Here is a 27,124-nt window from a genome sequence, read left to right on the forward strand (position 1 = left end):
TTTTAGCAAGAACCCTGCTTTTCTCTCCCTGTGAGATAGAGTGGCCATTGGTGCTGGAATAAATAGAACAAAGACATACAATGAGCAGATTGTCAATAGCGTAAGTTAAATAAAAGAGAAATCCTTAGAAAACAAAAAACTGTAAAAAACTGTAAAGCTGAATATCAGAACCAATTAGAATATATAATACTGACTAAAAATAATACTGAGAAAAGTCTTTGCAGCTCTCATTCAGAAATATTCACTAATTTGACCAATACTACTTCAGTTAATATGATGCTAATAGTAATTTGTTGGTAGGGATGATGGAAATACAGATATATCCTGTTTTATTGCACTTTGCAGATATTGCATTTTTTTACAAATTGAAGGTTCTGGCAATCTTGCCTTGAGAAAGTCTATTTGAGCCATTTTTCCAACAGCACAGGCTCACTTCGTGTCTCTGTGTCGCATCTGGTAATTTTCACAATGTTTCAAATTTTCATTATTACTATAGTTACAGTTATGGTGATTGTGACCAGTGATCCTTAATTTTATTATTGTAACTGTCCTGAAGTACCACGAACTGTGTCTATCTAAGACAGTGAATGTAAGTCATAAGTGTTGTGTGTGTTCTGACTATTCCACCGACTGGCTGCTTCTCCATTTCTCTCCCTCTCCTCTGTCTCCCTATTCCCTGAGACAACAATAATGAAATTAGGCCAGTTAATAGCCCTTCAATGGGTTCTAAGTGTTCAAGTAAAAGGAACAGTTTCACATCTTTCATTTTAAATCAAAAGCAAGAAACGATTAAGCTCCGTGAAGAAGATACGTTCAAAGGTGACACAGGCCAAAAGCAAGGCCTCTTGTGTCAAACAGCCAGCCAAGGTTTACATGCAAAGTAAACGTTCTTGGAAGTTAAAAGTGCTACTCCAGCAAACGTAAGAATGATAAGAAAGTGGAATAGACCTACTGTTGATACTGAGAAAGTTTTAGTAGTCTGGATAGAAGATCAAGCCAGCTACAACAGCCCTTAAGCCAAGGCCTAAAGCAGAGTAAGGCTATACCTTTCTCCAATTCTATCGAGGCTGAGAGGTGTGGAAGCTGAAGAAGAGCTGGAAGCTAGCGGAGATTAGTTCATGAAGTTTAAGGGAAGACGCTGTCTCTATAACAAGTGCAAGGTGAAGAGGGAAGTACTAATGCAGAAGCTATAGCAGGTTATCCCCAAGACCTAGCTAAGAGAATGCATTAAGGGGGCTACCCTCAGCAACAGATGTTCCACGGAGATGAAACAGCCTCATATTAAAAGAAAATGTCATCTAGGATTTTTATTGCTATTTTTATAGCTTCTTGAGAGAAGAAATCAATGTCTGTCTTCAAAGTTTCAAAGGATGGGGTACCTGGCTGGCTCAGTCAGAAGAGCATGTGACTTTTGATCTCCGAGTCATGAGTTTAAGCCCCATATTGGAGGTAGAGTTTACTTAAATAAACTTAAAAAAAAAGAGAGAGAGAGAAAGAAAAAAATCTCAAAGGACAGGCTGACTCTCTTATTAGGGACAATGTGGCTGGTGACTTTAAGTCAAAATCAATGCTCATTTACCATTCGGGAAACCCTGGGGCTCTTAAGAAATACGCTAAATCTTCTGCCTCTGCTCTGTAAGTCGAACCAAAAAACCTAGATGACAGAATATATGCTTACATAATATAGTTTACTGAATATTTTAAGCCCACTGTTTAGACCTGCTTCTCAGAAAAATATATTCCTTTCAAAATATTAATGCTCATTGACAATGCACCCAGTCACCCAAGAGCTCTGATGGAGAGAGATGTACAATGAGATTCATGTAGTTTTCATGACTGCTAATACAATGTCCATTTTGCAACATGGGGATCACTGTGTAATTTCAACTTTTAAGCCTTATTATTTAAGAAATACTTTTTGTAAAGCTATAGTTGCCCATACGTACTGATTCCTCTCATGGATCTGGGCAAAGTAAATTAAAAACCTTCTGGAAAGGATGCATCTGGCTAAATACCATTAAAAAATACGTGATTTGCGGGAATGGGCTAAAAGCTCAACTTGAATAGGAGTTTGGAAGAAGTTGATTTCAATGCTCTGGGATGACTTTAAAGGCTCTTCAAGACTTCAGTGGAAGAAGTCACTGCAGATGTGATGGAAACAGCAAGGGAACTTGAATTAGAAGTGGAGCCTGAAGATGGGGCTGAACTGTTGCATTCTCATGATAAAACTAATAGATGAAGAGTTGCTTCTTAAGGATGAGCAAAGAAAGTGGTTTCTTGAGACAGAATATGCTCCTGGTGGAGATGCTGTGAAGACTGCTGACAACGAGAGACAGAATATGACAGAAAGTTAGTTGATGAAGCAGCTTCAGGATTTGAGAGGATTGACTCCAATTGTGAAAGAAGTTCTACGGTGAATAAAATGTTATCAAACAGCTACAGAGAAATTATTTGTGAAAGGAAGACTCAATCAACTAGGCAAAACTTCACTGGTTGTCTTATTTTTATAAATTATCACAACCATCCCAAACCTCAGCAACCACCACCCCGATCAGTAGCAACCATCAACATGGAGGCAAGGGCCTGAACCAGCAAAAAGATTACAAGTAGCTGAAAGCTCAGATGACTAGCATTTTTTAGTAATTTTTTTTTTTGAGAGAGAGAGAGAGAATATGAGGGGAGAGGGGCAGCATAGAGAGTCAGAGAGAGAATCTTAAGCAGGCTCCATGCCCAGCATGGAGCCCACTGTGAAGCTCAATCTCATGACCCTGAGATCATAACCTGAGCTGAAACCAAGAGCTGGAAACTGAAATGCCGAGCCACCCAGGCACCCCTAGCAATAAACTATTTTTGTTTTTTAAAATTTTTTTAAAAAGATTTTATTTATTTATTTCACAGAGATCACAAGTAGGCAGAGAGGTAGGCAGAGAGAGAGGAGGAAGCAGGTTCCCCGTTGAGCAGAGACCCCAATGTGGGACTCGATCCCAGGACCCTGAGATCATGACCTGAGCCGAAGGCAGAGACTTAACCCACTAAGCCACCCAGACATCCCCAATAAACTATTTTTAAATTAAGGTGTGATCATTGTTGTCTGTTCAGACGTAATGCTATTGCACACTTCATGGTGTAAACATAACTTTTATATGCAATGGGAAATGAAAAAGTCCCTTTGACTCTCTTTACTGCGATATTCACTTTATTGCAGTGAAACCCAAACCCACAATATCTCGGAGTTATGCCTTGTAGATGATCAGAGGGCTTACTCTGTGTCTTCCTCTAAAACATTATATGTAGAATCCTATTAAACCTTTAGAACAAGCCTAGGAGGAAGACACTCTTGTTACCACATTTTACATATGAGGCTTAGCTCTTCAGTGACCCACATTTGTCTTTCTGATGCCCACCGTACGCTGTGGCAGAGGCCGCACTGTCCAGCCATATCCCATCTGCACTCTGAGCTTTCCTAAACACCAAAGACTTTCTCCCTCCATTCCTTCCTCAAGTACCTGTGACTTTCTGCAGTCACAGGAACGTGCTTCATGCATACTTGGCTCAGGCCACCTTGGAGAGCAGGCCTGAGCAGATGGCAAATGGGAACCGTTAAATGAATAGTCCATCTTCATGGTTACTCATCAGGACTTGCTGGGGACATTCTACACCATGTCTCAGAAGTCCCAGAGGTAACCTGATTTTTCACTATCCCTGTACTGACCTCCTTCCCTTTCCTGTGCTATTCTCAACCCTCCCACTGCTTCATGGCGTTATCCCCCAGAGAAACCCAAATCCATGTCTCAGGCTCTGCTTCCACAAAACCTAAACTAAAAAAAACATGGTCTTTTCTTCTATGAAAGACTGCTAATAAGATATTATTTAAAATAACTGACTAAAGTTTGAGAACTTTTAAGCTTGAACATACTTTTTAGAAAAGCAATTTATTTTATTCATACAATTTATACTCAAAAGTTTCCTTAATAAAGTAGAAAGCTTTGTTCATTGTTTTCTAATTTTAACTAGGAATTGTTCTCTGATAGCTTTTTTCAATAGGTACTATGTTCTCAAAACACTGGAAAATTTAGAAAAGCTTAAATACACAATTTTGTAGTCAATGTCTCTTGGTACATTTGTTACAAAAAAAGTAATCCTTTAAAATTTAAGACCACTCCTCAGTCTGCCTTTGAAAGATGTTTGTGGGTGACACATTGATCATTCTTCAACTGTGAGGATCATTTCACTTTAGACCATAAAGCAGAGCAACTGCACATATTCACGATGGGCAAAATCCACGCTTAACACAAAGGGGAGACGAATAACAGACATAATAAATGAGGAAATGCAGTAGAAGCTATAAAGATAGAGAATGTCCTCTTTTCCCCAGGGCCTCTTTCCTTTCATATGGTAGGGCTTGCTTGATAGACTTCAAGCCATGAGTTTACATTTCAAATGGTTGTGAAGATCTAGGAGCCTTTCCTGTTCTCAAGAGAGGATCTGTTCACTTCAGAAAGACACGCTCTTTTTCTCTCTTAAGCGGGGAGGAGGGCCCTCTGTGCCCCTGTGTTATAAAGCTCCCCGGTTGTGTAATTCTGGTTCTTCTCCACAGTACAGAGCCTCTGGAAATGCAGCAGACATTTATTCTCATGGAATCTCTCTGAAGGCAGAGAGTGAAACGTGGGAAACAAATACTATAAGGAATAATGTCTGATCTTTGATCTAGAAACCTCGTGTTTGCTCTCAGAATAAAATATAGATGCTAAATCTTTGATATGGCCTGGAGGGAGGCTTTTTACTTGCAAAAAAAAATTGTGAGATATTTCTGATACATATTCATAATTAAATGGAAATATTTTCTTTCCACTGTTCTTGGAGGACCCACACATGGAGGGTGGAGACCAGCAGAGCAGATGGTGAGAGAATTCACCTGAGGCAGAACAAAGGGGATAGAAGTTTACCAAATAAACTGCAAGGGAGCAGTGAGCAGGGCAGCAGAGGACAGACTGTCTGCCAGGAGGCAGTGGTGGGAGGCTATAGTTAAGGGGAAGCTGAGGAGGTATGGGGACGTAGGGAATTTTCTTTTTGTTTTGGTACCTGTGTCCATTGGTCAGCTAGGGCTTATGGCTATTTTGAGGCGGGTTTCCTAATGGGCCTGTGGTCACTGTGAGCCATTCTACTTTACTCAGGCTTCCATTGCTCAAGTTAGTTGCCTAAAAGCAGCCTCTACACCACAGAGAAAGTCTGCGTCATAGGAACATCAAAGTCAGCAGACAACAGCCTTTGTGGTTGCCTGGCCTTGCTCTTTAAGAGTAGCTACAACTGACAAAATACTAGATTTTTTCAAAGACGTGACAGTTATAGCTCATGTTCAGAGCTCTCTCCTGTCAAAGTCGAAGGGCCCTTTGAAGGGCCTCTTGTTCTGTGGTATTGTGGCATCTCGCCATCTAACATGAGTTCTGAGAGAAGTGAGATGGGCCTGAAGGCCTGAGAGAGACTGGAGGGCGAGTTTGGGATGCAGGGTGCCTCAGGGGTTCCAGGAAGGGAAGCTCAGAATGGTTTCACAGATTTCTAAAGTCTGTTTCAGACCCGAGAAATTGTGTGGTCTTTGTTTTGTATTTGAGGAATTCCATGGGGTTGTCTGCTGTCACTGAATAGTGATCCAAACCCCCAGCAAGAAACTCTAGGATGAGTGAATAACCCCCTCACTGATGTCTTTTGGCTGAAGTACGGTTTGCCCTGGAAGGTTGTTGTACACATGGTTTGTGACCACAGTTTCATTGACTTCAGGAATGTGACCTTTTACGAGTCAGTCTGAAACTTCCTGCTCAGCCTTTGTGTGGCCCTCCACAGGATAGAAACCATGGCGTTCCCTTTCCTTCCAAAAGAGGTCCTGGCTGAAACTATCTTTTTCTTTTTTTTTGCTAATAACTTCTTGCCTCATCCTCCTTCCTATTAAAATCTTCTATTTTATGCAACTCCTGAGAACAGCTCTCTATTTGCTATATAGGATGGTGCCTGATGGATGAATTGTTGAATAAAGCCAATCGGATCTTCAAATTTACTTGGTCGATGTTGCTGTTTTTTGAATAATTTTTTTATTTTGTTATGTTAGTTTTTAATTAGTGGGGTGATTTTCTGTGTGTCTGTGACTGTGTGCGTGTGTGTGTGTGTCCAGTGAGATTCTTAGGACATTTATATGAATGGTTCTCAAACTTTAGCATGCATCAGAGTCACCTAGTTTTCTTAAAACACACATGAATGGACCCCACACCCAGAGCTTATGAATCAGTAGATGTCTGAGGTGGGGGTCCAAGGATTTGCAAGTTCCCAAGTGATATTAATGCTGCTCTTCTGGGACCAGACTCTGAGAATTACTGCTCTATATCTACACACCCCCGCATTTTTTTTTTTTGAAGATTTTATTTATTCATTTGACAGAGATCACAAGTAGGCAGAGAGGCAGGCAGAGAGAGAGAGGGGAGAAGCAGCCTCCCCGCCACCCCTGCGTTTTTAAAGAGCATTTCTAAAAATTAAGGATGGTTGTGCCCATTATAAGAACATGGAGTTAAATGAGTAAGTCTACTTAAAACATGAAAGGAGAAGAGAGAATCTGATTGCTAATTTCGCAAGAAAAAAGAAAGGTGTACTTTCCTTGCAGCGAGTGAACTAAGGAAATAGTTCTAATTCATTTCATTTTCTTATTTTTTTATTTTAAAGATTTTATTTATTTATTTGAGAGAGAGAGAGAGAGCGAGTGCACAGGAGTGAGCAGGGGGAGGAGCAGAAGGGGAGAGAACGAGAACAGAGCCAATGTCGAGCTCGATCACTGGGCCGCAAGATCATAACCTGAGCTCAAACTAACACTGGGGCGCTCAGCTGACAGAGCCACCAGGTGCCCCAGAAATAGTTCTAATTTACAAAGACAGAACAAACAACTGAGCAAGATAACTTTATCTCAAGGGCAAAAGAGCTATTCCCTAAACAATGTTAACACACACACACACACATATATATATATATATATTTTTTTTTTTGAAAAGGCACCTTCGCCTGCCTCCAGAGGAAAATCAACAAGATTATACCGTCAGTATCTCAAATTTAATTGAGCTCATATTTTGATTGGTTTTGAGATTAACAAATGCACATAAGTTTAGAATAAGGAGTCTCAAAACCTCCCTCCACATAAATGGAAGAAGAAAGTGCTCAAAGGGGTGGCAGAGTTTTAGTTCATGGGTGTCTTGGTCACTAAGATGAAGTAAAGAACAAAAAATATATGCTAATGGCACAGCCTTACTTAAGAAAACTTTTTGTCTTTTAAGATTTTAAACCAAGAGTTAAAGATAGTATTACGTGGTAAATAAATATTAAGCAGTTATTAAAAAGTTCTTAAAGTTGACTATTATAATTGAAGACTCTTAATTTGCTTGATCACCGAAAATACTTGAACGACTTAAACTGTTTATTAAATTTGGCTAAATAGACAGCTAAATGTGTTCTCTTTGTCTATATCAGAGTGAGATATATAACATAACACTTAGTCCATGTAAATCAGATTGATTTTATAATAAGAGGTCTAATTAACGGGAAAATTTGTATACTTGTCTTATGGAACAGGTAAATTATCACTAAAATTTAAGATTGTGGATATAAATATGTATGCAGTTAAACTGAATTAGAATAAGTAGCATCTTTATTTAAAAAACAGGTTTTTCTTGTGTTTTTTTTTTAATTTTATTTTACCTCTCTGCAAATTTTTAAGGTCTACATTTTTCTAAAGATTTTATTTAGTTATTTGAGAGAGAGAGAGAGAGTGCAAAAGCAGGAGGGAAGGGCAGAGGCAGAAGCAGACTCCCTGCTGAACGTGGAGCCCAACGTGGAACTCTGGGATCATGAGCAGACGCTTAACTGACGGAGCCACCCAGGCGCCCCAGGCATTCTATTTCCCTCCGTTTACTAGTTATTCTTGACGAGTTTAACATGCCTCCTTATATCAACAGTTCTGAAGATCATACCTCTCCTCTGCTGACTAATACAGTCTGTAGAATATTTCTTCCTTCTTTTCATTTTTTAATTTAAATTAATTAACATATAGTGTATTGTTAGTTTCAGCGGCAGAGTTCAGTGATTCATCAGCCTTATGTAACCTCCAGTGCTCATTACATCTTGTTGTAGAACATTTCTTAAACCCTCCACTCCTGACTCATAAGTTGTTACCCAGTATTTTCATTTAGTCCTTTAAAAAAATCACACACCTTAACAAGTGTTACTTCATATGATGCTTATTTAATGTTACCTGTATGTTTACCAATTCCTTTGCTCACTGTTACTCGCTAGACCTCATGTCCGAGATTCTTCTTCCTGAAGTCATTTTTCAGAAGCTCTTTGGGTGAAGCTTGACAGTGGCAAATTCTCACAGATACAAATTTCAAAATAGCTTTATTCTGCCTCAGTCTCAGAAGATTATTTTGCTAGGTAGATAACTCGAAGTGGACAATTATTTTCTAATTCCAGATTGATAGGTTCTTTCAGCCCTTCACAGAGTTTTTTTTATTTTATTTTTTAAAATATTTTATTTATTTATTTGACAGAGATCACAAGTAGGCAGAAAGGCAAAGAGAGAGAGAGAGGAGGAAGCAGGCTCCTTGCTGAGCAAAGAGCCTGATGCGGGGCTCGATCCCAGGACCCTCAGATCATGACCTGAGTCGAAGGCAGAGGCTTTAACCCACTAAGCCACCCAGGCATCCCCACAGAGATTTTTGATAACTATATTTTCTGAGTCCTTATTGTGAAACCTGCAGTCGAATTGTCATTTGTGTGTAGATCTTTTTTTTTTTTTCCTTAAGCTGCTTTTAAAATATTTTTGCCTTTGTGTTCTGGAGTTTTACTATAATGTATCTGGATCTAGAGTTCTGTTATTTATCAAGCTTGCTAGAAGTCATATTTTGGACACTTACGGATTTATATCCTTCGTGGGAATTGAAAAATTATCCTCCATTAACTCGGTAACTATTTCTCCTCCTCTATTCCATGGAAATTCATAAATGAGATTTATTATTCTTTTCCCACATCTCTCAGTCCCAGTTGCAGAATTTCTATCTCCTTGTTTTCTTGTATTTCATTCTGGGTTATTTATTTATTGATGTATAATGAGCATACAGTGTTATATTAGTTTCAGGTGAAACACCATATTGATTCAATGAGTCTTTGCACAGTGGTCATCATAAATGTAGTCACCATCTGTCACCAAACGTTAGTATAATATTAACAACATATTCCCTATGTGGTACTTTTCATCTCCAAGGCTTATTTATTTTATAACTGGAAGGTGGTACTTCTTAATCTCCTTTATCTATTTCTCCCATTTTCCAGCACACTTCCCCTCTGGAAACAACCACTTTGTTCTCTGTATTTAAGTGTCTGTTTATTTCTTTGTTTTTTTAAGACTCCATGTATAAGTGAAATCACATGGTACTTGTCTTTCTCTGTCTGATTTAGCATAATATCCTCTCAGTCCATCCATGTTGTTGCAAATGGCAAGATTTCATATTCTTTTTTTCATAACTGAGTAGTACTTCATTACACACACACGCACACACACACACACACACACACACACTCACGCCATATGTTTATTTATTCACTTATTTACTTCCCTATCTTGGCTATTGTAAATAATTCTGCAATAAATATAGGGGTGCATATGTCTCTTTGAATTAGTGTTTTCGTTTTCTTCAAGTAAATACCCAATAGTGGAATTATTGCATCATATGGTAGTTCTATTTTTTTTTTTCATTTTTTCGAGGAAATTTTATACTATTTTTCATAGTGGCTGCACCAATTTACATTCCCACCAGCCGTGTGCAAGGGTTCCTTTTTTCATACATCTTTGCCGACATTTATTTCTTATCTTTTTGATTGTAGCCATTCTGACCAGTCTAGGGTGATATCTCATTGTGATTTTGAAAGGAGAGCTGTTTTAAACTTTAGACAATGCTGCATGCTATTCCATTTGGATTCTTCCTTGAATAAAATTTTACAGTTCCAGTAAGTTTTTAGTATCACCCATAGTTGTATTATTTTATATACTTATGCTAAATTACAATGGAGACAGAGCAAAATACTTGATTTCCATAGAGTAGTGTTGTTGTTTTTTTAAATAGACTTTGATTTTTAGAGACATTTTAGTTTCATAGCAAAGTTGACTGGAAAATACAGAGAGTTTATACTCTTTGCTCCCCACACATGCCTAGCTTCCCTCACCATCAACATCCTCCCCAACAATGGTTCACTTGTATCAGTGAATCTACACTGACCCATCATTTTCACTTATAGTCCATAGTTTTCATCAGGGTCACTGAGTAATTTTTGTTTACATATTTTGTCAACATGTAAATATATTTGAAATGTAAATAGCATTCCAATTATAAGGATAACATCAACACAGTAAAAAGAGTGTCTTATGCTTTACAAAATTATAGTCAGTCTCTAAAATGTATCACCTATCATTTCATATATATGCATGTCCGTTGAAGATACATACATATTGAGGAAATTTAAAGCTGTTTTTTACAGATACCAGATTAGTTGTTGCCAGAAATGTAAGGAGAAAATTACCACAAAAGATCATAAGGGAGCTTTCTGAGGTGCTGGAAATGTTAAATATGTATATATTTAACACTTATATGTTATACATATATATATATATATACAACATATATATTTTTTGTGCTAGTTATGACTAGTTAGTTAGACTGTATTTTTCGGTCAAACTCATTAAACTGAGTAAAGTTTGAACCCTATGTAAATTACACCTCAATAAATATAATTTGAAAAAAATACAATTATTTGTTAAAGAGATTTGTGTAATAGAGGACTGATAATCCAGAAAGAAAAATGGTCACTGAAGTAGAGTCTGTTCTCAACACAAGGTAGTAAAACATGACTGACTTTCTGGATAAATGGAAGGTTTTGCCTCACCCAAACTGAACACATCCTCTCAAAAAGGGTCTGCTTTTATTCTGCTTTTGAGTATTTTATGACCACGGTCAATTGTTGAAAAAAAAAAAAAACAAGAAAACAGAAAGAGTAGTAAGGGGTGGTCATATCTAGACAACTTAAGACAGCTGAACGATTTCTTTTCTACCTTTGTTGTTACGGTTGCTATAAAGGGCTGTGACTTTGGTTAATAACATAGGCGAGGCTATATCTACTTCTCAACTTTTCTGAGTACTTCTGTGCCTGACCGGAGATTCTTTTGATTTTGCTGTTCTCCAGGGTCAGGTCTTAAATTCAGACTTATAAAACTGAAAAGGCATTTTTTAAATATTGACTCTGGTGCTTCCTAAACAACTCGTAGGTAGCTCTAAAGGCTTGGAATTACATCGCCTTGAACCTCTTCCTGTGGCACTTACGAGCAAGGAGGAACTGTCTGATACACTTAGGCACAACTGGAATACTCTGCTTAACTTTCCCAATGCTTGCTCCTTCTTCTTGAGAATATGACCTCAAGGCTACTCTAGTTCTCTGTTAAACTGAAGAGATGGTATGTCAACTATGTTCCTAGGCAGCAAATGGTAAAAATGATCTCCTGGTTGGCGAATTTCATCTGGAGTGGGAGGAGAAGAAACACGTGACAGGAAGCTCGATCTTTTGGCTTCCCTGTGTGCAATGACTCTTGGAACGAGGCATGTCGACAAATAGCTATGTCGAGGGAGCACCTGGTCCGCTCAGTCAATTAAGCATCTGCCTCAGTTGGGCAGTGATCTCAGGGTCCAGGGACTGAGCCCCTATTTGGGTTCCCTGCTCAGTGGGTAGTCTGCTTGTCCTTTGCCCTCTGCCTACCTCCCCCAACCCTGCCAAGGCTCATGCTCTCTCTCTCTCAAATAAATAAAATCTTAAAAAAAAAAAAAGAAAGAAAAGTTACATCTATGAAGTAGTTATAAGAGATACCGGCTCCTGTGAGAAATGAGGCATTTATACCAGAGTGGTTCTCACACTGGCTTAGTGTGATCCTGTCTTCTTCCATCTGCACCTTGTCACCTGAAGGGCCAAGATGATTAAGTATTATTCTTCGATATGCTATTACATGCCCTATTGGGATAAGGGGAAGCATGTTCATAGTCATGCACATGACACAATGGATGTCAATAAATTTACCTCGAGGAAGATTTTATTTGTAGTTTTAAAATGCTTTTATCAACTGGATTTGATTTTGGTGCACACACTACTGTACTGCTTGTAAGACTTTGGAGATTTGCCAATGTCTTCATTGTACGTAATACATTTTCCCCCTCAGGGTAATCCATCACCTAAATGATAGTTATCCCCAATTGCTTATGTCATCACTTCAAGCCGGGGATTCTACTGTCTTCTATACTGAGATGATTGGTTTCTATAATAAACTCATCACAAGTATTCGTTGTGTCATCAATAGGTGGCCTCTGTTCTCCCCTCATGCTTGTCTCAAGGTACCTACTGTAAGCTTAAGACTAGACATCATGTCTTCTGGAAAAATTACACAGTAAGTCCCAGATCTTGACAGAGATGACTATTGACACTGCTCAGAATCAGCCCATGGGTACAGGTTCCTAAGTGTAAGCTGAAACTGCCACCATGAGTGAATACCTCATCAATGTGCCAAGGGACTTAAAATTTGGGATTTCCAGAACTATTTTGCTCCAAAGACAGATGATTTTATAAAAGCAGATTATCAGGTAGGTTACCTAGATCAGCAACAGAAGAAATAGGATCTTGGGGAAATGAACAGACACGGTTTCAAATATTGGTATTCTTTTTAGTGGCTTATTTTATATAAGGCCTTTAGTCGGCTCCACTCAACCCCACATTTAGAAGACTAAATTAGTGTTAATTAGAATAAATTCCTCTTTTTAAATAATCTTATTCAATGGGTCTATAACCTTGTAAGTTTTGGCAATACCAAACAGTTGTACCAAAAATGTAAACTCATTCTTAATTAGGGTGTTTTGCCAATTTGACATTTCAAAATTTGTGGAAAGGATAATTTTTATTATTACATATGATTCAATTTCAGGGACTATATAACTAAATTCCTGAGAATATTTTTCTCTATGGGCACAATACATCAAAATGCAGGAACACATTAAATTTCCTTTATTCTAATATCAAGAAGGAACATAATTTATAAGAAGTCTAAATATGGAAAACTATGAATATGAGCTAATTAACCTCTGGTGAATTAAGGACAATGTCTAATAAATGGAACTCAGAGACCCATTTTTAAAATGACTTAAGCTTAAAATCATCTTTTGTTAACAGATGTTGAATTAAATTATGTTTATTTTAAATCAAATTCATCTATAGAAAATCAAATCAGATTTCCAAAAAACCCACCATTGGCAAAGTCTCTGCAGATTCTGAGGGAAATATGATGCATATTGATTGACCTTGTGGATAGACTCCTGAGAACAACGTCATATATTGTACACACTGCCTTTCCTGGGTCCTTTTACTTTTTGTGACATGCAGTTACTTGCAAAAAAACCAATAAGAATTGGTCCTTCTTCCTATCTAAATATAATTAAGCAAAGTAAATCTGTAGGCATAATAATATAAGAAATAGCACATTTAAAAGTAGATATTATTTAGTTACATGTGATATGACTGTATTTCATGTACAGAAACATTATCTTCAGAGTCTTTTCCAGAGATGGGTGCAGTCGTGGCTGTGTGGCTTAAAGAGTTTCAGATTTTCATTTGGTAAAAAATGCCACTTCTTGGCCAACCATGGGAATTTTGAAGGAAGGAACAGCCTGGTGTATACAGTGCTACAGACCACCTGGGGAAGAGCTACTAGACTCTTCGCTCTGGCTCAGAATAAATGGAGTGTTAACAACCAGTGTTAAAATCTTTCTAGGAAGGTGGTGAAGTCCTGGAGTCATTTACAAAATCTCAGGTAGAAGTTCACTGTCAGGGTTCAGTAATTGTATGGCTTTAGTTATATTAACATGTAGCAAGGGAATCTTTGCATGTCAATGAATGATGTTTTTTGCACCTATGAAAATAAGACAGGAAAAACAGGACAGAATACATGTGTTCTGCAGAAGCTAACTGATCTATATGTGTGTGTGTGTGTGTGTGTGTATGCGCATATATATGTATGTATATATGTACTTGTGTATGTATATATAAAGCTTTACTTCAGACCATAGACTATGTAAAATAACTGTTATTAAAACTCTGAGCTGCTGCGATTTTTTAAAAATTCCCCAACAGTAGGAAACTGGTGAGAGGAATGACAATTAACAGGTATATATATGATTGTGTCTGTATTGGGTAAAACAAGCTATACCTGATTCCACCATTTGTAAAAAATGCAAAAAAAAAAAATCAACTAAAAACATATTCAATTCACCATCTTAGCACAAGAAGGTAACATGATAGACCCTTTCTTGATCAAAATAGCTCCTTAAAACTGTAAATCTAAAGAAGGAGCTGCCAAAATAGTATCTCAAAATCTGCTCAGAGATAAGCCTTCTTCTGATGATACAAATTGCATTCTGGGAAAAAAAAAAGGGACGCTCACAGCACTTCATTTTCTGATCAACTTTAATGGACTAGAAATTTTTTCTAGGAAGCATCAGTATATATAGTATGTCTCTAGAATGGGTACCCTTTTGAGAGTGAAATGACCCACTATTAAGAATTATGTCAGTTAACAGTTAAAAAAAAAAAAAACAACCCACTGTCCCCAAGAAAACCAGAATGTATGGCCATTCTACCATAGAGGGAATTCCTAAGGGCCAAAACCAGAGAATCCTGAACACCAAAGGGTGGGTGAATGTGTTGGGGTGGCGGCTGCCCTTATAGCCAAATCCTGTGAAGATGAGAGGAAATATATGTAAACACCAAATATTGTCCCTGAGGTATAATTCACACTCAGAGACTAACTCTCTTGAAAACTTCTCATAAATTACATCTAATGACAAAATTGCTGGCAGGTCCTCCAACTTGAAAAGGGCTTGTTTATACTTAGAATACAAAATGTGTTTCAGTTTTGTAAAATTGAATTTATTTTGGAAAAAAAAATGCTTTCCAATCATTTCCTCAGAACTGGCTGTCTGTTAACTGCTGTTACTGATACAAGGTCTCGGTTAGGGAGGTTTCACTAAACTGTGAGGCAAGTGAAGCTTGCAGGGGAAAACCTTCTAGATCTTTCCCATCCCCAGGTTTCTAGAATTCTTACTCCAGCCTGGAAACATTGTTCTCCGAGCACTCGGAAGGTTTCCTTTGGCGGTGACACATCACATTCAAGAGTAGAGTGACTGGAATTCTCTAACTCTACTCAGCATAGGGACTTCTAACATGGTTATAGATAGAGTCACAATAAACAATTCACATAGATCACTTTTTTTCCCCCTGCTGACCATCTAATTCTCATTCAAATGTTAAACACCATAGTTTACTTCTAAGACCTTCTTTAATTTTTTTTTTTAAAGATTTTACTTATTTACTTGACAGACAGAGATCACAAGTAGGCAGAGAGGCAGGCAGAGAGGAGGAAGCAGGCTCCCTGCTGAGCAGAGAGCCTGATGCGGGGCTTGATCCCAAGACTCTGGGATCATGACCTGAGTTGAAGGCAGAGACTTTAACCCACTGAGCCACCCAGGCGCCCCCCAAGACCTTCTTTAAATGACATAAGACATGGATCACTTCTTTGATTATTTAAATTTGTTCCTAATATTTGAAGAGAATCAGTTGTCCTCTGAGGTGGAATGACTTGGGTTCTCCCCAAGATACATCTAAGTCCTAACCCCGTGCCTGAGAATGTGACCTTATTTGGAAATAGGGTCTTTGTAGGTGTACTGCCGGTATGAATCTTGAGATAAGATCATCCTGGATTTAGGGTAAAAACACTAAATCCAACAACTGTCCTTATGAAAGAAAGGGGTAGAGACTGGAGGTGTGGAGAGACAGAGGGAAATGCCCTGTGAGGATGGAAACAGGGTCAGAGTGATGCTGCTACACCAGGAATGTCTGGGCTCAAGAGAAACTAGTGGAGTCCAGGAAGAACTTTTCCCAAGACCATCTAGAGGAAGTGTTGCCCTACCACATCCTTGATTGTTTGACTCCTGGTCTCCAGAGCTGTGAGATAATAAATTTCTGTTGTTTTAAGCCACCAAGTTTGCACTAATTTGTTAAAGCAACCCTAGGAAATTAATACATCTTCCACTGTACAAATTACAAGAAATCAAATTGTAAAAGGCAATTGCTATCACTGGACATAAGTACACAGATCGCTCTTACTTTTCTAACAATGCAAATAATCATGTCAGGGCATTACATTCAAATGTGATAGATTATAATATGGTCCCCCAAAACCTAATCCAATTAAAATATAAATGGTGTTTTTTCTAATAATAACCAGACATTGTGATTGTCACAGGGCTGCCAGATAAGATAAGGAACTCAGTTAAATTGAAATTTCAGATAAACAATATATAACATTTTAGTAAATTATGTCTTAAATAGTACATGAAATATATTTATTTATTTGATAATTTTAAATTATTTTTTTATTAAATAAAGTTGAGTTGTAATATTGTGTAAGTTTGAGGAGTTGGGCATGTTACTCTGATAAATTTATAAACTCACATGTTGTCATTGTAGCAATACATTACATAGTTACAATACAATATTATTATCTGTATTCTTTGTACTGTGGATCAGCTGAGATGTAGTTATACTAAAAGTAATGTGTTGTTGATCCAAAATTTAAATTTAATGAGGCACCCTGTATTTTTATTTGCTAACTCTGGAACCTTATGATTGCAGCAGAGAGATTGTACATAACACTTCAAATCACATAGCTAATAAAATGTTGAGCTTGACTTTGAAATTATGTGCATCAGTCTCTTTAAGATCATGTGTTTCTAGTTCATACGGTTGCTTAAAGCAGACATGATAAACTTAGCAAGAGGCAGTAGCATTTCTAGAAGTCATCTTTGTTGTTCTGTTAAAAAGGTTATAAAAATGGAAAAATAATGGCCAGTTTTGACTGCTAAGCTCAACTCCATGTCCATCATGTATGAGGGAAGATTCTGGAGATGAGAAGTTCAAACAACACTTCTAGCTATGGCAGTGAAGGTCAAGTGATTTCCCATCCTAATTCCATGCCAGGGTGATATGGAACAGAGTGGGGATAGGCATTTGGTTTTGCTGGGCAGTAGGTGAGGGCATCAATGTAATAAATGATAAAAGTACAATTTATGCTAGTTCCAAGAGTTATAAAAATATTTCTGCTGACAGTCACCTTTTTCCAAAAGCCACATGGCTCCCAGGTACTATGACTCTTTAATCTCAATAGTTCTTTTGTGCTCCCTCATTCACGAGGCCACCAGACATTCCCGTAGGTGCCTCGGATATTTTTCCTTTCCTTCTCCATTTCCCCACCCACAAACCCAGTTCAGTGCCTCAAAACTATTCCTTGTTCTACGTTTGTAACTTCTTTCTCCAACAGTGGAGAAACTGGCTCTCATCATCTACAATATATTTATGAATTGGTTCAGTCCCATTATACACATTAAGTAGTTTCACAACTGATAGTCATGCTCTAGAGTACATCATGTATAGAGGTTTTTTTTTGTTGTTTTGTTTTGAGTTTTATGGTATATAATTCAAATATTGTTTTACATGGTCACTTAGTTGTTTTATTCCTCATTCCCCTAAGGAATGGTTTTAGTTACCATCAATTTTGGGTTCCTCCTACATTCTAATTGGTATTTACTTAGTTATTTAGTTAGTTGGTTCTGAAATATTGCCATAATTAAAGGATTAGAACTAGACAAGTTTTACTCAGAGAAAAATCTCTTCCTCCTTTTTACCCCATTCCCATCTCTCATTCTTGACACCTGTTCTTACCTACATTATGTGTGTTATTAATGTCATTAGTTTCTGGATTTTACTTCCAATATTTCTTTTTGAATAAATGGACAGATATAACACTCCCTTCTTTCTTACATTCCATACTGTCAATAATCTTTTGTATTTTGCCTTGGCACTTAATAATATCCTGTGACTCTTTTCTTTCTTTTCTTTTTAAAGATTTATTTATTTATTTTGGAGGGTTGCTGAGGGAGAGGGGGAGAGACCATCTCAAGCAGACTCCATGCCGAGCAAGGAGCTTGATGAGAGGCTCAGTCCCTCGACACTGAGATCATGACCTGAGACAGAATAAAGAGTTAGAGACTTAATTAACTGAGCCACCCAGGCACCCCCTATAACTCTTGTCATATTAATTCCTAGAGATTTTCCTTATTCTTTATTTTATAGCTGCGTAACATTTCATCATGTGGATGTACCATATTTTATTTAACCGCCTCTCCTATGGATAGGTATTTTATAATTGCAAACAATGTATTAAATAATTATATGCATATATATTTAACATTGTTGGGAGGGCATATCTAGGACTAAGATTTTGATCTCCTGATGGCTGATTTAATTCTGTTTTAAATCAAATGATGCAACAGAATGTAATTAAGAATACTCTTCAAACTAAAAAAGGTAGTATACATATATACAACAAAATAATACTGTGTTAATATCATTATTTTCTTTCTCTAATCTAATTGTAACTGTTTTTGAGACATGCAGTTCAATTCAATAAAAATTTGTCTTCGGCTACTTAACCAGATGGTTATTCTTGAAAAATAAATGTGTTAAAATTCGACATTCGACACTTTCATTCACTGGCTTTTATTCAAAAATTAAATCTATTAGTTGTAAAATTTCTAGTCTTAAAAAAACCCCACTATTATACTAAATTATTTTCTCCATTTTATTCTTGTAGAGACAAGAGACAGAATTCTAAACTGTCACCCTAATTTGGTTCCTTCTGCACCCGAAGTGTGGATGTCACATAGGGTGGGAGCAGAAAAACAAGACTGCATGAGGTCAGGAGCCCTTTTCAGGTTGTCTGACAACTGTTAGAGGCTCAGGGGCTCCCTCCTTTCCTTCTTGGAGGAGTTACACTCAAATTCATCTTCCTTTGGAATGAAATTGTGGGCCCTTAGGGCCCTCAGGCCTTCCTATCCTGAATAGCGAATATTTTGAGCTGTGAACAGGCTGCTCCACAGTCCACCTCTGATCCACCCCTGGGGCTGCCTCCAATGTGGGTTCTAGGAATCCCTAACGTAGCCCAAGGCTAGTTCACCAGGAGACTGCCTTGAGATTTGGAGTCCAGAAACTAGAGAGTATTTTCCTTGTCTCTTCTTCCATCATGGCCTACAAAGACCTACTGTGAGACCACTGCCAGTTCCAACCCACACTCAGAAAATCGCTGGTGGGAACCTCCAAAGTTTTGGCAAAATGTTTGCTCTGGATTCTGCAATTTCAGCAGATTTAACCGGCAAATCTATACAGCAAGCATTTCAGGCACTGCCAAATGATTTACTTCTGATAGGGTTCCAAGTATGTGCCTCATCTACTAACCAATTATATCACTGGTAATAGATAAGATGGAGTCTGATTTGTCAACAGTTTGGTAGGGACCATACTGTTTGGGTCATGACCAGTTCAGAGCTTTTGAATTTGTATCATAACCTCTTCCTCCATGGTCTCAGGAGACAAATAAAGCTTCAAACCTTATTGGTGAACCCAACCTTCTAAAAATTATAATGTTAAAGTTGATTTTTTCTTTGAACTTAAGCAACCATAAGGAAAGCAAAATTTGCCAAAAACTTTCCAGGTGATGTTGTTCTACTGTTCTTACCTCCTCGATCTCGGGCAGCTAAACTTTGACCCCTTCTTAATGTAATGTCCAATTGGTACATTCCGGGATCAGCCAGGGGGACATCTGCATTACTGGTTCCAGCAGTATTTATTTTCTGAAAAACAAGAAATATTACAAAATATTAAATTTATTATCTCTTTCCTATTTCCTCCAGTGGGGGACCATATATAGTTTCTCTCAAACTAGAAGAATTAGTCAATAAAATGAATCATCTTGTATATTACCCAGTTCTCTGAAAGTTTTTAAATTCATGAAATTCTTTAGAGTCAAAATAAAAACATGGTACTTATAAGAATTCTTGTTTTAACTCAGATTCGAGATAACAAATATAATATGAAAAACATTCCCCATGGATAACCCCACATAATTCAACTAAGGAAGATACATAGGAATAGTGTCTGAAATAAAAATACGACCAGTGATGAATGGATGGAGAATAAAGGTATGCGAGAGCAGCTGATTTCCATACAAGTGAGCTGAAAATTAAAGTGATTTATTCAGGTAACTGTATTGACTCATTTGTCTATGCAAAAGGGTCATACTGATGGATTACACACTACTATTTCAATCCCAGCATAAAATATGATGTAATTATACAGAAATAAATGTATCCAGCATTTCAACAGTATTTGTAAGAAATAAATACTCAGTGGGGCTAAATTTCTAGTGCTGCTTTCTGTAGAATTAGAGTGCACAAGCTATTTCTAGAACTAAAAACTTTTGCAAGGCTGCCCCTATAGAATATCTTTGTAACAATATACTATTAATTTACAAGCATTAAGTTAAATAAATACTTGCAAGGAGAATAACTATACTAAAACAACACAAAAGAAACAGCAAAAATTGTATAGGTCATATTTTATACTCGATGCCACTTTGAATACAACAGGAAAACTGACTTTTCTTTACACATTTGACATGATTTTACATTCCTATAATTTTTCTTCCAATTCAAAAAGAAATATTCTTGGGGCACCTGGGTAGCTCAGTGGGTTAAGCCTCTGCCTTCAGCTCAGGTCATGATTCCAGGGTCCTGGGATCCAGGCCGCATTGGGCTCTCTGCTCAGCAGGGAGCCTGCTTCCCCCCCCCCCCCCCCCCCCCCCCCGCCTGCCGCCTGCTGTTCTGCCTACTTGTGATCTCTTTCTCTCTGTCAAATAAATAAATAAAATCTTAAAAAAAAAAAAGAAATATTCTTTTGTTTTGGAATAATATGCATGGATAAAGTAAAAATATAGATGCCAGTCTGGCTCTTCTACAGTTCATATGAAATACAATTATAAAGCAAGGTTTTTCCCCCATGCTTCAAGACCAAGTAAGAAGCTTTCCTATAGGAGCAATTATTTAAAATAAGAAGCAGCACAACTTTGACGGATAACCCAAACTCCTCATTTCTCCTCTGGTAACAATAAAAAAGATTTCACTTCTCTTCATGATACCCCTGTTCCTATGTATGAAAGCACGGTGCCCGCAGTGGCTCCAGCTAGAAATCAATGAGTTCTACTTGACTTCCTCATTTCCCTCTCCACCACAGGTGAAAAGTTGCCACATCCCATCCACTCCATTTCCACCTCCATTCCATCTCCCAATTGTCTTCTTCTTTTAAGTCCTATTACCCCTCATTTGGATCTGGCCTTGAGACAAGAGAGGAATAAAGGTGAGATGATAGTCTTGCTCTCCCCTCAAACACTGGCTCGCCCCACCTCCTTGGGGTTACCAATTCTAACAATTTAGGGTATATCCTTCCATACTTTTGAAGGGCTTGTATAAACACTGATACCTGTAGGTTTATTTTTCTTTCAGTTTGCAGTTATTGTCTTTTAAAAATATAGTACTTGGGGCGCCTGGGTGGCTCAGTGGGTTAACCCTCTGCCTTAAGCTCAGGTCATGATCCTAGGGTCCTGGGATCGAGCCCCGCATGGGGCTCTTTGCTCAGCAGCAAGCCTGCTTCCCTGCTCTCTCTCTGCCTGCCTCTCTGCCTACTTATGATCTCTACCTGTCAAGTAAATAAAATCTTAAAAAAGAGAGAGTACTAATATTTTGCCTATGATGTCACAAGTTATTGAATTTAAAAATTTCACAGGCACTTTGTTAATCAATATATTCAGACCTATCTAGTTTTTCGTTCAAGGTACCTCATTTTCCACATGTGAGGGTACCATAATTTCTTCAATTATTGCTCTGTGGATGAACATGTGAACTGGTTTTGGTACTTGCCACTGTAAGGACTTCTTTTATTTCACTGACAGGATGAATTTTTCCAAAAAAATTTATATAGTTCACACTACTATTGTAAATATACAAGACATGTATTTCCCCATCCTAGTTAACACTGGATGTTACTAATTTTCAAGCTTGGAGAACAAAAACCCTTTAATATACATTTCCAGAATTATGGTAGGGTGTCTTATAACTAGTGTAAGTGGCAAGAGTGACAACTGTTCACTGCACCACAGAGAAGATGCCAACCTGGGAAGATAGTGTTGGGTCCCCAATGTTAGGGACCCACCAAGCATCAAGAATCAAACCGACCATCAAACAGACTGGGCGGGGCCGCCCCTTACGGAGAGGACAAACCCTCCCTGCCTCACAGACTAAGTTTTTATAGAACTTTTATAGAACAAAGGCCATGTGGTTGAGCCTGGCCATACACAGGAGGCCAATGAGATTGCAATACACAGAGAAAGCTGCACAATCATGCTGGGTCACACACAGGTGGCCAATTGAACTACAATTCACCCCATAGTAGACATTTGCACTAGGCTATCACCTTGGTGAGAATTGGCCCCCAAAAGGCCCCCAAAAGGCAGGGCCCACACTCCTTGGTAGCTAGGGAGACAGTATGCCCGCCCTACTGATTGGATGTCTCCACCTGACCAGACTCATCCCTGCATTCCGGCTGATATCTCTACCTGACCTGACCCTCCCTTATATTTGGGCTTTGTTAGCTGGGACTTGTTTCCCGGACTTGCTTTAAATAAATTCCCCTGGGTGGGGCGGGGGCAGGGTCAATTTAAGTTTTACTGCATAGACAACAAAATGGCTGTTCAACCGAGGTAGGGCCTCTCTGGCTAAATAGGCCCTTACAAGAGGAAGCCAACTGAGGTCTTCTAAACAACTTTTTGAAAAACAGTTTGAATGTGCGTCTAATAAGCAAAACTTAAATTAAAATCCAGAAAACATTTGTTAAACTCCAAGTATGTTCCAAACCTTTCATTAAATCTTGTATGTACATTATTTTGAAATAAACGAGCCCATGAGTAAATATTTACTGTAGATAGATTTACCACTTTTTAAGAAATGGAATAAAATCTACAGGGAAAGAGACATTTTCTACTCACTCTACATCCTCCTCTAGTATTTTGATAGGTATTTTAAGGGCAGAAAAGTTTGAATGTTCAGTTGGCTGCATACTTGATAGTTTTCATTGTTCTATGCAGTGCCTCTTGAAGTTTAGAGTTAATAATTTATAGGTACCTGGTTAATATTTTAATATGTACATTATGTTATATGGCAAGGAAGGAATTTTCAAAGGTAATTTTAACTATATTAGGTTTTTCATTTTCATTGTTTTAGAATTTAACTCCCAGTTAAGAGATAGCTTCACCGGACTTATATTTACTGGCTTTTTAAAGCCTGAAAAATATTTTTCTGTGAGTGTGTGTGCGAGTGTGTGCGTGTGTGTGTGTGTTTATGTGTGTGTGTGTGACATTTCCTTTATCCATTCATCCAATGACAAACATTTAATTTGTTTCTGTATCCTGGCTATTGTGAATAAGGCTGTAATGAACTTGGGAATGTAGATGTCTCTCCAAGATAATGATTTCATTTCCTCTGCATAAATACCTGCCCTCCCCCTCTTGTTCTCATGTCTTCCTTCCCAGTCTTCAGGGGTCATTTCATTAGCACTTATATCTTGCTTGTCCATTATCACATTCTATCTCAAATGTCATATTTTCCATTCTATATTGCAAATTTTTAAAATCAGGGAATAGAGTGTTAAAGAATCAAACTGGACACAAATTTTGACAGAGGCAATGAAAATAGAAAGATGTCTTTAAGGACACATGATCTAGCTGAGTAGACACAGACATGGAGGTAAATAACAAAGTTGGGTTTCATATGCAGTTTGTTTCTTCTCTTTTTCTTTCGTTCTTTTTTTTTTTTTTTAAATTTTACTTATTTATTAGACAGACAGAGATCACAAGTAGGCAGAGCAGCAGGCAGAGAGAGAGGGAGAAGCAGGCTCCCTGCTGAGCAGGGAGCCCGATGTGGGGCTTGATCCCAGGACCCTGTGACCATGACCTAAGCCAAAGGCAGAGGCTTAACCCACTGAGCCACCCAGGCACCCCATTGTTTCCTCTCTTTTTCTGTACTCAGGGATGGCATCTGATCTGCTTTGGCACTTTCTGTCATGAGGAACTTAAGTATACCCTCAGAATATTTTTCTAATATATAGTGCTATAGGCTGCCATTACCGATTAGTCAAAATTGGCACTTATAATCAAACCCTGTCCAGTCAAGACCTTTAATTAAAGACAGACTGCCACAATGGAGTAATTAAGTCATTGGGAGAGGAAGAAAGAAAGACCAGTTATTATGTGAGAAGAATCTGAGGTGGCTTCAGAGAGACGTTAATGGATCAGAGTGTGAAAATACGGGTAGGACTTTGACAAGTGAAGATTTGGAAGAAGAGAGGATGGAAAAATCAGCAGGAGCACATTGGTGAGTAGTCACCAGAGGGGGCATCACTGGATAGTGTGAGAAAGGAAGTGTGAGGTGGAAAGGACGACTCACATGCAGTGACACCAGGCTGAGGAGAGTTTCAATCCATGGGCAACAAAAAACCATTCCAGGTTTTGAAGAGAGAAGCAGTAAAACCAGGCCTTGTTTAACAAATATTTCTTGTCTACCTGCTCTGGCCTAAGTGCTTAGATTACAGAAATTTAAAAAAACAAAAAAAAAACCCAGGCCTTTTCTTTCCATAGGATAGAAGACAGAAGAGAAATCTTGTGGATATAGAAGATATTTAAAAGGTTTTATAATACTTGAGTTTAAGTCACAAGGGTCTGATCTGGTCAGTGGTACTGGAAATAAAAAGTGAATTTGAGATATTGAAGAGATTCAATCAACTAAATTTGTCAACTGACAAGATGTGGGAGATAGGGAAATGGATGGATGAGTCAGTCACACGGAAGGTCTAAGCTGAGGCCCTGGGAGAACAGTGGTGCCAAAAGTGTGAGAGGAGAAGCAAGGTCCAAGCCACCACAGTGGAAATTTCCAACACTTCCAACTCTCTAAAAGAAGAATGTCAAGAACTTAGGAAGACCTAGAGAGTCATCTCTCCTCAGGCTCAATGAAGTGGTTCCAAGAAGAAAACTGGCAGGCTGAGTATATCTAGTATATCTAGTAGTATGATACTAGACATAAATTTTTTTTTATTATAGAGTATCTTCCTAAACATGTTTATTGAGTCCCCAAATGTTAACATATATTAGGAAAGGTATATTTCAAGTGTTAGGTGTATATACATCTCTAAAACAAACTTTGTCATTTTAAACACCTTTTTATTTTCAAATTTAATATTTATTTAGTGACTATTATGAGAACTTCAAATGGATCCTTCTCCTCCCTAAACTGTCATGCTCCACACTTAGTTGCTATGCGTAAACTACTTTATTGAGGTATGATTAATGTGTAAAAAGCTATACATACTTAATATACAATTTGATGAGTTTGGGGTAAGTATACATCTGTGTAACCATCACCACCATCAAGACCTCCAGCATATCCAGCACCTCCCAAAGTTTCCTCCCACCTCCTTTATTCTTATTATCATTTTTGTTTGTTTGTTTGTGGTAAGAACACTTAATAAGAGATCCACTCTCAGAGAATTTTAAATATATGATATAGTATTGTTAGCCAAAGGCATTATGCTATATAGCAGATCTCCAAAATTTATTGATCCTGCATAACTGAAACTTTGTACCCTTTCACCACTACCTCCCCACTTTCCCCTCTCCCCTGCCCCTGGAAATCACCATTCTCTGCTTCTGTAAGTTTGACTATTTTACATTCTATATGTAAGTGAAATCACACAGTATTTGTCTTTCTATGTTTGGCTTATTTCACTCAGCATAATGTTCTCCACGGCTATTTGTGTTATCACAAATGGAAGATTTTCCTTTTTTTAAAAAGTGTGGTATTATTATTATTATTATTATTAGACAGAAAGAGATCACAAGTAGGCAAAGAGGCAGGTAGAGAGAGAGAGAGAGGAGAAGGAAGCAGGCTCCCAGCGGAGCAGAGAGCCCGACGTAGGGCTCAATCCCAGGACCCTGGGATCATGACCTGAGCCAAAGGCAGAGGTTTTAACCCACTGAGCCACCCAGGCACCCCCCCCTTTTTTTTAAGATGGAATGTTATTCTACTATATACAAACAATAAATTTCCTTTATCCATTCATCCATCCATGGGCATTTAAGTCGTTTCCATATTTTGTCTATGCTACAATAAACTTAAGAATGCAGGTAACTCTTCACAATCTTGACTTAAATTCCTTTGCACAAATTTCCAGAAGTGTGATTGCTGGGTCATATGGAACCACAAAAGACCCCAAATTACCAACACAATCTTGAGAAAGAACAAATCTGGAGGCAAGACATTTCCCGATTTCAAGCTTTACTACAAAGCTACAGTGATCAAAGCAGTATGGTACTGGCATGAAAAGAGATACATGAACCAATGGAACAAAAGAAAAGGCCTAGAAAGAAACTCATACATCAGAGAAGAATCCCAAGGTCAGCTAATCTTCTGTAAAGGCACCAAGAACACAAACTGGGTAAGGATAGTCTCTTTAGTACATGGTGTTTTTAAAACCAGATATCCACATGCAAAAGAATGAAATTAATCCTTACCTTACACCACATGTGAAAATCAGCTCAAAATGGAGTAAAGACTTAACTACAAGACCTGAAGTTTTAAAATTCCCAGAAAAAAACATGGGAAAAATTTCCTCAGTATTGGTCTTGGCAATGAATTTTTGGATATGACACCAAAACCACAGGCAACAAAAGCAGAAATAGACCAGTTGGCCTACATCTAATTAAAAAGCTACTGCAGAGCAAAAGAAGCAATCAGCAAAATGAAGACAACCTATGAAATAAGAAAAATATTTATAAATCATATACCCAGTAAAGGATTATTATCCAGAGTATATGAAGAACTCATACAACTCAATAGCAAAAAAACACACAAACTGACTAAAAATTGGGCAAAGACCTGAATGGACATTTCTCCAAGGAAGACATACAAATGGTCAACAGATATTTGAAAAGGTGCTCAGCATCACTATCAGGAAAAGATAA

At 37.9% G+C, this 27,124-nt stretch overlaps 1 protein-coding gene across 15 annotated transcripts in view; it reads right to left on the reverse strand.

The window, feature by feature from the left end:
- Window positions 1–27,124, reverse strand: part of MCTP1 (multiple C2 and transmembrane domain containing 1) — a 527,358-nt gene that overhangs the window by 269,338 nt on the left and 230,896 nt on the right. For all 15 annotated transcript variants that reach the window (XM_059418251.1, XM_059418249.1, XM_059418246.1 and 12 more), the window contains exon 2: window positions 19,739–19,853. In XM_059418251.1, the coding sequence (XP_059274234.1) occupies window positions 19,739–19,853 (115 nt within the window). The remainder of the gene's footprint in view (window positions 1–19,738; window positions 19,854–27,124) is intronic.

Source organism: Mustela nigripes, chromosome 12 (assembly GCF_022355385.1).
Source record: "Mustela nigripes isolate SB6536 chromosome 12, MUSNIG.SB6536, whole genome shotgun sequence".
Classification (NCBI taxonomy): Eukaryota; Metazoa; Chordata; class Mammalia; order Carnivora; family Mustelidae; genus Mustela; species Mustela nigripes.